The sequence below is a fragment of the Onychomys torridus genome, chromosome 2 (assembly GCF_903995425.1).
Source record: "Onychomys torridus chromosome 2, mOncTor1.1, whole genome shotgun sequence".
Classification (NCBI taxonomy): Eukaryota; Metazoa; Chordata; class Mammalia; order Rodentia; family Cricetidae; genus Onychomys; species Onychomys torridus.
Window position 1 is genome coordinate 16,657,205 of NC_050444.1, and position 12,724 is coordinate 16,669,928.

General features: G+C 39.1%; 1 protein-coding gene across 1 annotated transcript in view; it reads right to left on the minus strand.

The window, feature by feature from the left end:
* Slc26a7 (solute carrier family 26 member 7) overlaps positions 1-7,185 on the minus strand; it is a 126,623-nt gene extending 119,438 nt beyond the window's left edge. Inside the window, exons 1-2 of the mRNA XM_036178694.1 lie at positions 7,087-7,185; positions 6,618-6,839 (exon numbers count right to left, since the gene is read on the minus strand). Coding sequence (XP_036034587.1) covers positions 6,618-6,810 — 193 coding nt within the window. The 5' untranslated portion in view covers positions 6,811-6,839; positions 7,087-7,185. The remainder of the gene's footprint in view (positions 1-6,617; positions 6,840-7,086) is intronic.
* Between the last annotated feature and the right edge of the window lie 5,539 nt (positions 7,186-12,724).

Here is a 12,724-nt window from a genome sequence, read left to right on the forward strand (position 1 = left end):
ATTCTGTGTCCCTGAGCCTGAGGGATGTTGGGGGACCCCCAGATAAGCCTTTAGTCTCTGTAGGGCAGTAGGCTTCAGGAATTTCCACTTACTTGGGAGTACAATTACGCTCAACTTCTATACATGTGTCTTGGTGACAGTACTAACTACCATTTATTCTGCATAATTATTAGGAATATCCATCCTTGTTCTGCCACCCAAAATGTCGAGGTCCAATCATCGGGTGACTCTATCGAGGTTCAATCATCGGGTGACTCTATCGAGGTCCAATCATCGGGTGACTCTATCAAGGTCCAATCATCGGGTGACTCTATTGCAGCCTCGGTTTCATAAGTTGGGAACAACAAATGCAGGTGACTCAGGGACAAAGCTAAGCACTCCCTCGGTCCTTTTCAGCAGCTTTGGTTCTCACGGCATGACTTATACACTCCCACTCTAAGTTTCCTTCTTCTCTCTGCGCTTGACTTTCCGTGTTGCAAATAGTCACACCATAGCAGCCATGCAGCCTAGAATGTGAGCAAAATATTCTGCAGACAGTGCTGTGCCTGTAGGTTTGCCAGTCATGTGGGTAACAACTCCAGAGGCTTGCATTCACTACAGATGTTTGGTCATCTATAAAAGGCATTCAGTAGTGAGGCTTTCTGGGCATTGGTTAATGAACACTGCCTATAATAAATAGCTCTTTCCTGGGAACACTAATAAGTTATAAAAGCTCCTGAATTTTAAAACTATTTTATACCTACAAGTAGTTCCTAGAAAATATTTTATTGTGGTGAAATAATGACAAAGTTTATTTTTCATTCTTTTAAATGAACACATCAGTATTTATCTTTACATTGGTGAGAGGCAATTCACCCTTAAGCAATCTGGTAAAGCCTGCAGAATCTTTCCTTGCCTTTTTAAGGACAAGTAATAAAGATGTGTAGGATATCAGAGAGGCATCATCCAGCAACTAATGGAAACAGATGCAGACCCACAGCCAAACATTAGATGGAGCTGCTAGGGGAATCCTGCAGAAGACAGGGAGAAAGAATTATAGGAGCCAGAGGGGTCAAGGACACAACAAAAAAACTTACAGAATCAACTAACCCGTACATATATATATATGTACACTGCATATATATTACAGTTGTGTAGCTTGGTACTCTTATGGGACTCCTAACAGTGGCAGCAGGGGCTGTTGCTGACTCTTTCACTGATTTTTGGGACCCTACTCCTCATACTGGGTTGCCTTGCCCAGCCTTAATACACAGGGAGGTGCTTAGTCTTACTGTAACTTGATTTGCCATGTTCTGATGACATCCATGGGAGACCTGCCCTTTCCTGAACAGAAGCAAAGGAGGAATGGATTGGGGAGTGAGAACAGAGGAGTGTGGGGAGGGGGATTTGGGGGAGGGGGGAGAGAAAACTACGGTACAGATGTAAAATAATAAATAAATATAAAAATGTATAGGGTAAAGAAGACACGATCGATATAGGAATATATTGGCCCAATTCCCAGGCCTACCAGTTCCATGAATATGATTTAAGAACCTATGACTACATAATCTCCTTATAAACATTTTATTTAAGGGGCAGGTTCAAAGCATTTTGCCATAGATGTGGGAGATAGTTTCTTGCAAAGCAAACAAATCCAGCTAGCTATAGGGTCAGCAGGTGATGGGAATGCTGGGAGGGTGTCAGTGGGTGAGTGGACGACGGCAGACTCAAGAACTACCCTGTCATAGTGCAATGAGGAACAGCTCCCCAACGCGGGAATACTGGCTCTGTGTTGTCACCTTCTCCCTCTTTCCAAAAGGAGGCATTTGAATTTTTATATGACCTACCCATCTTGTTAGCGTTGGTTAGACAGAAATAATTAACCTTATTTGACACAGCAGGACAGGTCTCATGCCCAGGAATGGTCAGCCAATGCCAACTGGACTGGATGGGTTGAAGAGTGTGAGAGAAGGTGTGGAAGGGAGAGTCGAAGGAGGGGGAGGGAGGCACAGAGAGCATGAAGTTGGGGAGGGGGGATCTGGGAAAAGTTTGGAGGAGGGGATGGATATGATCAAAATGCACTGTATGAAATATCAAAGAATTAATAAAAACTATTTTGAAAAAGAAAAATTAAATAGCCAGCATTGTTTGGGACAAAGAAATGAGTCTTTAGCAGATTGGTCTAGAAGGATACAAGAGCTGGAAGAGCTCAATTGCTCACATTTTAATGCCTTTTCGCTGCTGGTATATTTCTTACATTTTTTTTTAAAGCATCAGATTTAAATTGAATTCAACACCTTCCTACAGTGTCAGCATGCCACAATAGGACAACCAGCGGCTTAGGGAATGCCTTAAATCTTTCAATATTTACCTACAACCGATTTCCTGTGCAAGGTAGTGTCCAGGTTGGTAAGAACACAAAGAGGAAAACACTGTCTTTGTTTTCAAAGTTCACAGACCATGGAAGGAAGTCTATCAGAAGTTTACAATAGCATGTGTTAAATAAAGCCTATCACAGAGATATGTAAAAAGGACACAGGGAAGAGGAGGAGAACATTCCTCCTCCCAGGAGACAGAGAGGGATCCCAGAGGGGGAGCTTTCCTTTAGTACAGCTTTATACAGTGAGGTCCAGATTATTAACCATTTCATAAGACATGCTGAGTGATTCAATTGTTTATTCTAGCAGAAGAAATGGATGGGTATTAAGGAATTATGCACAGGGAAGCAAGATGATCAGCCTGTTGTTTTTTTATTCGTATACTGGTGGCAGTGTGACATAGATCTCCAGGAGGCCAAGCAGACAGTGAAGAGCCACAAGGCAATGATTTAAGTAATTCAGCCCATTAAGAAGCACCAAGGACATGAAGCAAGACTACTTGACAGGACAGATAACGTTATGGCTAAAGAAGCTCCATTTCATGCCAGGCATCCATGTTGGCACCCACCAGCCATTTGTCTCTGACTCCAGTCCCTGGAAGGTAAGTTCCCAGTAAGCCTCACACAGTGACCCCCACCCAAAAATGTACAGCCGTGACTGTCTACTTGTTATGCTATAATTAATTGCTTTTTTTTGCTTCTGTAACTTGCTTACACAGATACCCAAAGATTGTTTTGAGTTGCCTTAACCACTTAAGAACAGTTTTTCTTGCTTAGATAGATATTGAAGATCTTGTGGTTTTCTTCTTTAAAAGTCCTTTCCCACACCCCTTCCACGTGGTAATCTCAAATGTGGCTCAGAGATTGTTTATCCTGGTACTAACTAATCAATAAATCTTGTAATTATAATTGGATTGAGTCTGTGGTCTTTCCCCAGGGGTCACAAACTCCACAACAATAGCTAGAGGACAGACATCAAAGAACTTGGTGACTGGCTTTTGTCAGAAGAGAAGGTGATGGAAGAGAGGGGCGAGTTAGGAATGTCAATCAGGACTCCCTCTAAGCAAAAGCCAGCAGGAGACTCTGAAGCCAGGTTACTTGAGGTCAAATGTCTTTCACACTTACTTTCTATGTGGCTTCAGGCAACTTACTTATCCGCTGTAGACTTCCTTTTGGTATATATGCCAAGAGATCTCTTGACAGTGTTATACATTTGTGCCTTTTATTATTACTTACTGTAATTCTGGCTGGGATAGTAATATCTAGTGTTTGTTTTAGAAGACCAAATGTTCCATTTGTAGTGCTTTTAGACCAGTTCCATAGTGATAGGGTGAGCAGTCTGGCATCTGGTGTGCTATTAGGACAATCTAGGTTGGTGTAGATTAATATATGGCTCTCAGATTGAAAAGAAAGCTTCTGTAGCATAGTGATGGTGTTAGAGTCCTTTATGCAGATAAGTTATCTACAGAGCTTTCACTCGTAAAGCCAGGGTTTGAGTCTCTAAGATAAGGATGTCTGATAAATATCTCTAAGATGTTGGATAGGAGGCCGAGGAGGCAAACATCTATAAACGTTCATTAGAACAGATGCCCAAATAAATAAATGGGGGGGGGGGGACAGAAGAAAGAGGTCTAAAAAATAGCACACAGGAATGGCAACAGAGGAACCTGGTGTATCAGTAACATCTATCTCATGGTTAGAAAGTCTTGAATAAAATAATTTAACATGACTGTTGTGTCACTCAGGATACTTTTCATTATCATGGTTTTGACTCCACTTCTAGAGATAAGAGAAAGGAAAAGTGATTTCTAGGTGGAGGCATATTGCTTTTCAAGATTTATAGGTTAAAAGACATTGAGTTCAAAAATTCCTTATAATTCAACTGCATTAAATGACTTAAATACTGCTTTACATATCAGTAAAGTCAAAAGGGATCTGTTTCTATTGTTTACATTACAGTACAAGAGCAAACCTTATTCCTTCTTTCTTCTAATCTCCCTAAAGGGACAGGGCTGATAACAAGCATCAGTGTCCAGCAGAAAAGGAAGTCTATGTCTGCATGGCCTCCTTGATGTGCTTTTCTGCTCACTTCTGCTTTGACTCTAAAATTTCAGGGGTGAAACCTGAACACAGACCTCATTTGAAAAGAAAGACATTCAGACTTTTCCAAAGAAATGTCTCCTATTACAAATAACATTGGTGTTACAAAAAGTCTGATGCTTTTGGCAGTATAGAGTGTAAAGCGAAAATGTTGAGCATGTTGGCTTTGGACTGACTCCACCACTTCTCAGGTATGAGGGCCTGAGAAATGCACTGTTTAAAGCCTCCATTTTCTTCCATGGAAAGGCTGATGTTAACTCTGGATTATTTCAAATAATGGGTCTGTAGCAACACATAGTGGCTTCCTAATATTTTACTTTTGAACACTTCACAGTAATAGAGATTGAAAAAGATTGAGAAATGCATTTTAGAAAGGTGCTTTGAAGAAGCGTTCATCTTATCTTACAACAGGAAAAGCATTTACATTCTTCCCAGCAGTGTAACTGTCCATTTCCTGGGGACCTTACAGTCTGATCCATCCTTCTCATGGTACCAGAGCTGAGTAAGCTTTCTGTTTTCACCAGCTGGGGGCATACCAATGCACGTCTTCCTAATGAATGTAACGCATGACCCATTAAACAGAGTCACTCAAAAGCTAAGCAAAGCTAACTATCAGAGGCTTACACACAAGTTATATCCTAACGATGAGCCCAGGGAAAGTGCACCACATTCCCAGATGTTCTTGGTCACTGGGTGTTTTTCAAAAAAAAAAAAAATACAAATACTGCTAAAATCATAATTGTTCCTGTTTCATTTTATATTGAATAGACACAAAATAAATGTATGGAATATGGTAAAACTATCCAGTCTGGGAGTGGAACCTGTTTAAGTCCATCACCTAAGTTTTCAAATGGCATGGTAGTGTTTCATCTGGAATTTAAAATCAAATACAAGAAAGGCTAGAAATGTTCTGACCTGTTATTAACTATGCATTTTTTAAAGATTAACTATGCTTTGCTGTTGGCAAAATGGTCATTAAAAATACAACACAGAGTTAAGCAGTAAAATTGGACCCCATAAAGTATGATAGTATTGTGGCTCTTAAAGGCCCCTATGCAGATGTTCCTAATCAGACTGCAAACACAAATACACAAACCAGTTTGTTCCAGCTACAGAATAATTTCATTAAAAGCATGCTTATAATTGAACAGAATAAATAATAGTTAAAGCCAGGGAGGTAGTGAGACTGCATGGAAATATGATCCCAAGGAGTCTTTGCCAAGAAAACTGTTCCGAAGTTTTAAAGCTGGGAAGTTGAGAAATCGGTTCCTTCCCTGGCTACAGGTAGAAAATTATTACCTGAATTAGCGAAAACCTGGGCAAACATACCATTAGGGAAACTCTCTCTCTCTCTCTCTCTCTCTCTCTCTCTCTCTCTCTCTCTCTCTCTCCTCTCTCTCTCTCTCTCTCTCTCTCTCTCTCTCTCTCTCTCTCTCTCTCTCTCTCTCTCACACACACACACACACACACACACACACATACTCACCACATCACCTCAGAAAGTCTTTTTCTGATTCTGCTCTGGGAAAGTTAGAAGTCTGATTTCTTACCCTGTTCCATTTCTTATTGAGACACAAACGCTTCGGGAAATGCAGTGCAGAAGTAAACAGGCATAAGCAGCCTGCACAAGCTCTGAGGTCGGAGGATTCTCTGTGCAAATAGTGATCTTGGCAATAAGCCTTCTTTATGTACTAAAAGCTTTTTCCATGCTTATAGCAAGTCCCAAGGCTACAGCAGGTAAGTGTGTGGTGCTAATTAGGCTGAAAGGTGATTGTTTTCAAAACAGGAAATATTTTATAGCTTGATTCGATGAAGGTAGGAAATTATGTCAGCACAGTTAAGTTATAAGAGCTAATTTTCCCACAATTACTGATAGTTTACTTTGAATCAGTATGAACTTTAACATTGAAAAATATGTAATTCCGTTCAAGGGTTGGTGCTTAATTGCTTAATTCCTAACAAAAAAAAGTCAAGTAAAACAATTAGGAAAATCTTACACAGAACAGAAACATCTACTCTACTTATTTTCCTAACCTTATTATCTATTTTATTAAAAGTCTGTTTCATTAACTAGACTGCCACGCCTGGATCATAATCCTCATTTGAGAAGCAAAACAACATCCATTCTGAACAAAACTGTAAACTCAAATGCAGCACTTACCTTGTGTCACCTGCTGAACTGCCAACATTACCCCAGACACGGTGTCTGGAAGCAGGTTTTCACGCAGATTATACTGTGGTGCCCATTCCAAGATAGGTAGGCGCTTTTTACACCACTGTTTAATGTCTTCGCAGTGGGGGGTGTGCATCTTGTCCCACAGCACACTTTTCTTTTTCCTCTTTGCTCCCGTCATTTTTCAAGCCCTCCTGTAGTAGTCAACTTCTTCAGACAAGGGAGAAAAAAAATCGTGGTTGAACACCTCCTTTCAATGCCAGGCTCCAATTCGTCTGTGGTTTACAATGTCAAAGTTATCCAGAAAATAATAAGTGGGAGAGGGAGAGAGAGAGACAGAGAGAGAGAGAGGGACAGACAGAGAGACGGTGCAGAAACATAATGGATGCAACTAAGCAGCATGTCTTACTATGCATAGTTCAGCTAATTATTCTAGATAAAAATGATAGACCCAAACCTTGAATTCTTATCTGAATAAGAAATGATTCCTGTTAATGTAATACTTTTCTGATCTTGGAAAAGTAATGGGTTCAGTGGTGAGATGGTTACAGCTCTCTTGCCAGTAATTCCCTTTATATCCACGGTCGTCTTATGTTTTGGCTGCATTCCTAATGGTTAATGAGGTAGTTCTGGGCGTGTGTTGGAAGTGGGCTGGGCTATGCTAATAAACCAGGAAGCACGGGCTGCCCGTGTCTCCCTATAAGCTATAGCTAAGTCATGACTGCCAGAGAGATCTGCTGTACAGAATATGCTCAGAGACCACAGTCATACTTCTTAAAGGTGTATATTTTCAACATGTCTAAAAATTGCCAATTCCACAAAAGCCAGAAACCTGATAGGAGACTATGTGAGTCCTTGTCTCTGGGACACGAGGTTTTCATTCATACAAAAAACATTCAGATAGCCACTGTGTCATCTGAGGGAGGACTAGCTAGTTCTTATAAACAAACTGAAATTTCATCTCCTGGGCTAAAGAAATAAGTACCACAATGAACAAATATTTGTGGCTAGAGTTTATTTTTCTTCTTGTCTCTGCTCATTCACTTCTCACTGATTGTCTAAGTTTTTAACTAACATACTTATGTCACTGTAAGAAAAATTTATTGAGGAATTTGGTATCATTAAAACTATTGTTTGAAGTGGCACTCGTGTGTGTGTGTATGTGTGTGTGTGTGTGTGTGTGTGTGTGTGTGTGTGTAATACTATCTTTTGTTGACATAACTTTTAGAAGAGTGTTGTGCTTTTAAGAATGAGTGTTACATTTTATCAGAGAATAGACTGTCAAAGATTTTATTGTATTGTTTCCCATAGCCTCCAAAAGAATAAGCTTACATTATGAACTGAACCACTGGAATTAACCCAAAAAGCCAATATTCTAAGTAAAATTGTGAAGCCGAAAGGAAGAAGAGCATGCATGTAGCTTGCTGCAGTGCCTTCTGTGTCCATTTGTCCAGAGACTGAACAGTAGATGATGGAAGCTATTAGAACACTAGGAATTTAGGTCCCTGGATTCTCTAAGGCCCCGTTATGCATTCTCCCACTACTTAAATATAGTGGAAGAGCTACTTTCTCAGCTTCCAAAATATGATAGCCCCTGCTTTGGACCTACTTGGCAGTACTTTTTTCATTTTCTATGAATCCTAAGTATATAAAGATATGTACGTTTTATATGAATGTATGGAATTTATTCAGTATTTTTCCAGTAGTCACATCACATTAAATTTCTAACATGTCAATACATTTCTAACTTAGGGTCAGGTTAAAGTTTTTTAGAGAAGGAGTCTTATCAGGACTGAGATGAAGCTCAGTGGTACAGTTTTTGCCTAGCATGCATGAGGCCGTTGGTTCAGTCCCTAGCAAACAAAGTGAGGAAGAGAGAAAAGGAGGAATCTCATTCAGAGAGGATGCTGCAAATTGTAGCATTTTAAAGTTATTATTTGATGTAAAAATATCCTCAGAAGACAAATGCCACACAATAAGACATCTAGGTTGACTTTCTTTTGAAAGTGGACATCTCTTCCTTTGTTGTATGTACCCTACTCAGCATATACACACAATAAAAGTCAGAAACTATGTATAGATACAGTACATATAACTTTAATAAAGATAAACATGAAATTTTTAAAATAAATCTAGGCTATAAGTACAAACCTACGCTGAAAAAAAATGAGAAGAAAAATCATTGAAAATTTCACTGAAGTCACCAATCAATAACTATTTTGTGATTTCCAATTTTTTTTTTTTTTTTTTTTTTTTTTTGGTTTTTCAAGACAGAGTTTCTCTGTGTAGTTTTGTGCCTTTCTTGGAACTCGCTTTAGAGACCAGGCTGGCTTGGAACTCACAGAGATCTGCCCGCCTCTGCCTCCCAAGTGCTGGGATTAAAAGCGTGCGCCACCACCGCCCGGCGATTTCCAATTTCTAAGTTTCCATTAAATCCTAGACACAAATAATTCTCCTGAACCTTTTGTGAGTAAAAGTGAATCTATACAGAGCTACCTGTATCACATTAGTGCCAGCAATTGTACTAAAACATCCCTGCTATGAAGGGGATAGAGTTGTGTCAGAGACTAGTTCTTAGATGGCTCATCAGACAGTCCCTAGGAGAATAAATCCTTCCCAAAATCCTTTCTAAAGTTTAAATCTAGAACTCTGCTTCCATTCTTTCCAATGCTGTGTGCAGACACATTACTTAAAGCCTGCCAAAACCCCACTTTAGAGCATGCTATCAGTCTTATGTATAATCATCAATACCAAACCAAAAAAAAAAAAAAAAAAAAAGTTTTATGAGGAATTCCTTCAAACACATGAAATTCTCAAAGTGACTTTAGCCAGCCCATAAAGTTAATTAAGACTGATAACATTTATTTGAAAGTTCCAGTGACCAAAGGTAGTTCAGTATTGTATACCACCCATATGGGTCATCTCTTCCCTGAATGGCCAGTGAACAGCTATAGACATCAAAAGATTCTCGGATTGTCTTCCACTTCAGATATGGACTGACAGGAAAGCTCTTCCTCCTGAAACATCATTTTGATCACATCGTTAACATGTTTAAATCTCTGTCATTTCCAACATTAAACTCAAACTTATTAAGTAAAGTAGTGTAATTCTTCTGTTCCTCACTGCCCCCAACTAGCTTACTATAAACTCTAATTCAACAAGTATGTATTAAACAATCATTGTGGAGGAGGGAAGGGAAGAGTAAGTATTAATCTATACTTTAGGGCTTTAAAAGACATTTAATGTAGGAAATAGGGAAAGGTATAACTAATGTCTTCCCAGCAAAAAAATGGATAAATAAATAATGAAGTCATGCAGGACAAGCTGTATACTCAGGCACAGGGATTTCATTACCACTGGAGGTAAATTCCTCCCATCCTACCCAGACCCTGTGTTCCAACAAGTTCATAGACTACCACATACTGACATCTCTAGTCACATGATCCTCTTCTTCACATCTTCAAAATATTTACTAAAATCTACATCTTACATGAATGCTTTCCTGGATCCCCAGCATTCTGATCATGCTATATGGTTAGTATTCAGGTAGCCTTCACATTCTGGTCATGCTATATGGTTAGTATTCAGGTAGCCTTTACAGTGTGAGTCATTTTTATGATATATTTTTTCTTCCTTTACATCTTTCTCAAATACTTTTCTTCTGTCTCACTCATATTATAAATTCCTTATGAGTAGGGTTTATTCCCATAATTTTGTCTTTTCCTTTATGATTTAATAGAAGGAACTGTAGACTAGGCAATTATGAATATGATAGTTCTCCTGAAATGGCTCAAGGGTCACTTAGCCTGTTGCAGCATAATTGCCACACCATGCTCTAAAATGATAGGGATTGTCTGTGGAGAGAAAACAGGTGGAGGGAGTAGGGAGAAAATCGGGAGAGCTTTGGTGTTTGCTTGTTCAACTTCTCCTTGCCCTTTCAAAATCGAAGAAATGTTCTTGTTTTTAACACAAGTCCTTTTCTTTATATTGTAAAATCTAGATTGTTGAGAGAGGAAAGCCTGAATAGGATATGCAGAAGAGAGGGAGAAGGCATAGGAGAGGTAGCCACCCTCCTGGATTGAGATTTCACAGAGGTGTAAGGTTCACATTGAGAGCGTTCAAGGTGATTATGAAGCATAAGGGAACAGGGTCAGGCTTGAGTGAGGTCAGAGTCTTTGAGGAAATATTAAGCTGCTTATAAACTCGATCACATTTACTGGGTTTTAAGAGATACAAGTAAAGACTGGCATATGACTTTTGATTTGGGTGTGATGCCTCACCTGTGCAGGGACAGGGCGTCTAAAGCACTGATATGTATCCAAGTTGTACTGGAAATACTCACAAACCATAGATAACATCGGTTTCTAGCTCATGTCTACTACATGAAGTTGATCTACAGCATTTCTAATAAAAAGACACTGCATAAGGCTTGATCTGCAGGAGAAAGAGGAAGTCGAGATGAAAACTTTTCTCTGTTCACCAAACCACACAACAGGTATTGAGATGCATCCACAAAAAGGGGTCTTAAGTCAATTAAGCATGACACCATCTTCTAATCAAGGCAAATTTTTATATAGATAGGCATAGCTCTTAATCCAAATTCAGTTTTAATTTTCTAACGACTGAAGTTAACAAGCTTAGAAAAATAGCCTCTTCCAATTTTTGGACCTGACTATTAGAACATTTTTTCCTAATTGGTAATTATTTAAGATTTCTACTCTTTGGTCTTCATTCTAACCTCTGTACTATATTACAGACTCTCAGCTTCTAGCCTAATTCATTCAGTGCTACAATTTCTGAAAACAGTTCTTTGTTTTTCCTAGGAGCTGTTCATTTCCTAGATACCATTACACGTGTAAGTCAATTGCAGTCCTGAATTCCACAATGTTTTCTCATAACAAACCAACCAGTCCAATCATGAGCTCACCAACAGTGAGTGAGATGGTCTCAATAATGTGCTTAACTCACTGTCTTCGGTTAACTCACTGCCTTTGACTAAGTAGAACTTGCCAAGCTCGTCCTTAACCTCTTTTTTTCCAGTCTGTCATTATTTTGTAATATGCGATAATGTGTGCTGACAGTCGCAATGCTGTAGAAGGGAAGATATAGAAGGATCACTGGGATTTTCTGACTGTTGGCCTACCTTCAAGCTCAGGAAGAAACCCTGTCTAACGCAGGACACCACACATTCTCCTCCAGCCACTACATGGAAAAAGGTCATGCAGCATGGATACTAGTACCTATGCTTAGAATAAAATTTCTTTAGGAAGAATTGGGAACGGTCAAGTGTAATGAGTTTTTTTTTTAATTGTGTCTAAAATGAATCTTAAGGATTCATATCAAATCAAGCATACGGTCTTCATCAGCCATGAAACTTTGGTACAGAAACAAAGAAGAGAGTGAAATTTGCCTCATGATTTCATTGACTCTCCCTCTGGATACATAGCCCCCATTTGGAACGAATAATAATCATAAAGAAAAAAGAGATTACTTGGAACTTAATATTATTCGGGAGGGAAATCCCTAAAATATTTCATAAACCCAGTATTTTCACATAAAAGCAGTCCCCAACATGAATTTCCCTCACATAGTAAATAGTGTTTGGCTTACTTTTAAGGGAAAGTCAAACTCAATATGAATCTTGCCTCATTAGCACATGAAGTTGAAATAGCACCTCATGGCCATTCCTAATTAAAAAGCACAGTTGTCATTTTTATACCTTTCTGGAAGGTGATTATTTTGGTTGTAATACAAAAAGGATAAGGCAGTGCTAGGACCCAGGTCTTAATTCTTGTAAGAGTCTTCCTTCCAATGTGAATAGTTTCATCAGGAGAAAGGTATATTCATATTAAGGTGGCTTACAAAAATGGCACAGACCAAATTGTTCTCATATATACATCTAACACTATGTCCCAATGTCAAGAGCAAACCTGGTGGTATAGGCTTCTAATCACAGTTATTGAGAGGCTGAAACAGGAAGATTACTACAAGTTCATATCCAACAGACTCTTTGAAAACAGAAAAGTAAAAAGAGACCCAAGTATACAGCTCAGCAGTAGACTTTTTGATTAATATGTGTGAAGCCCTAGATTGAA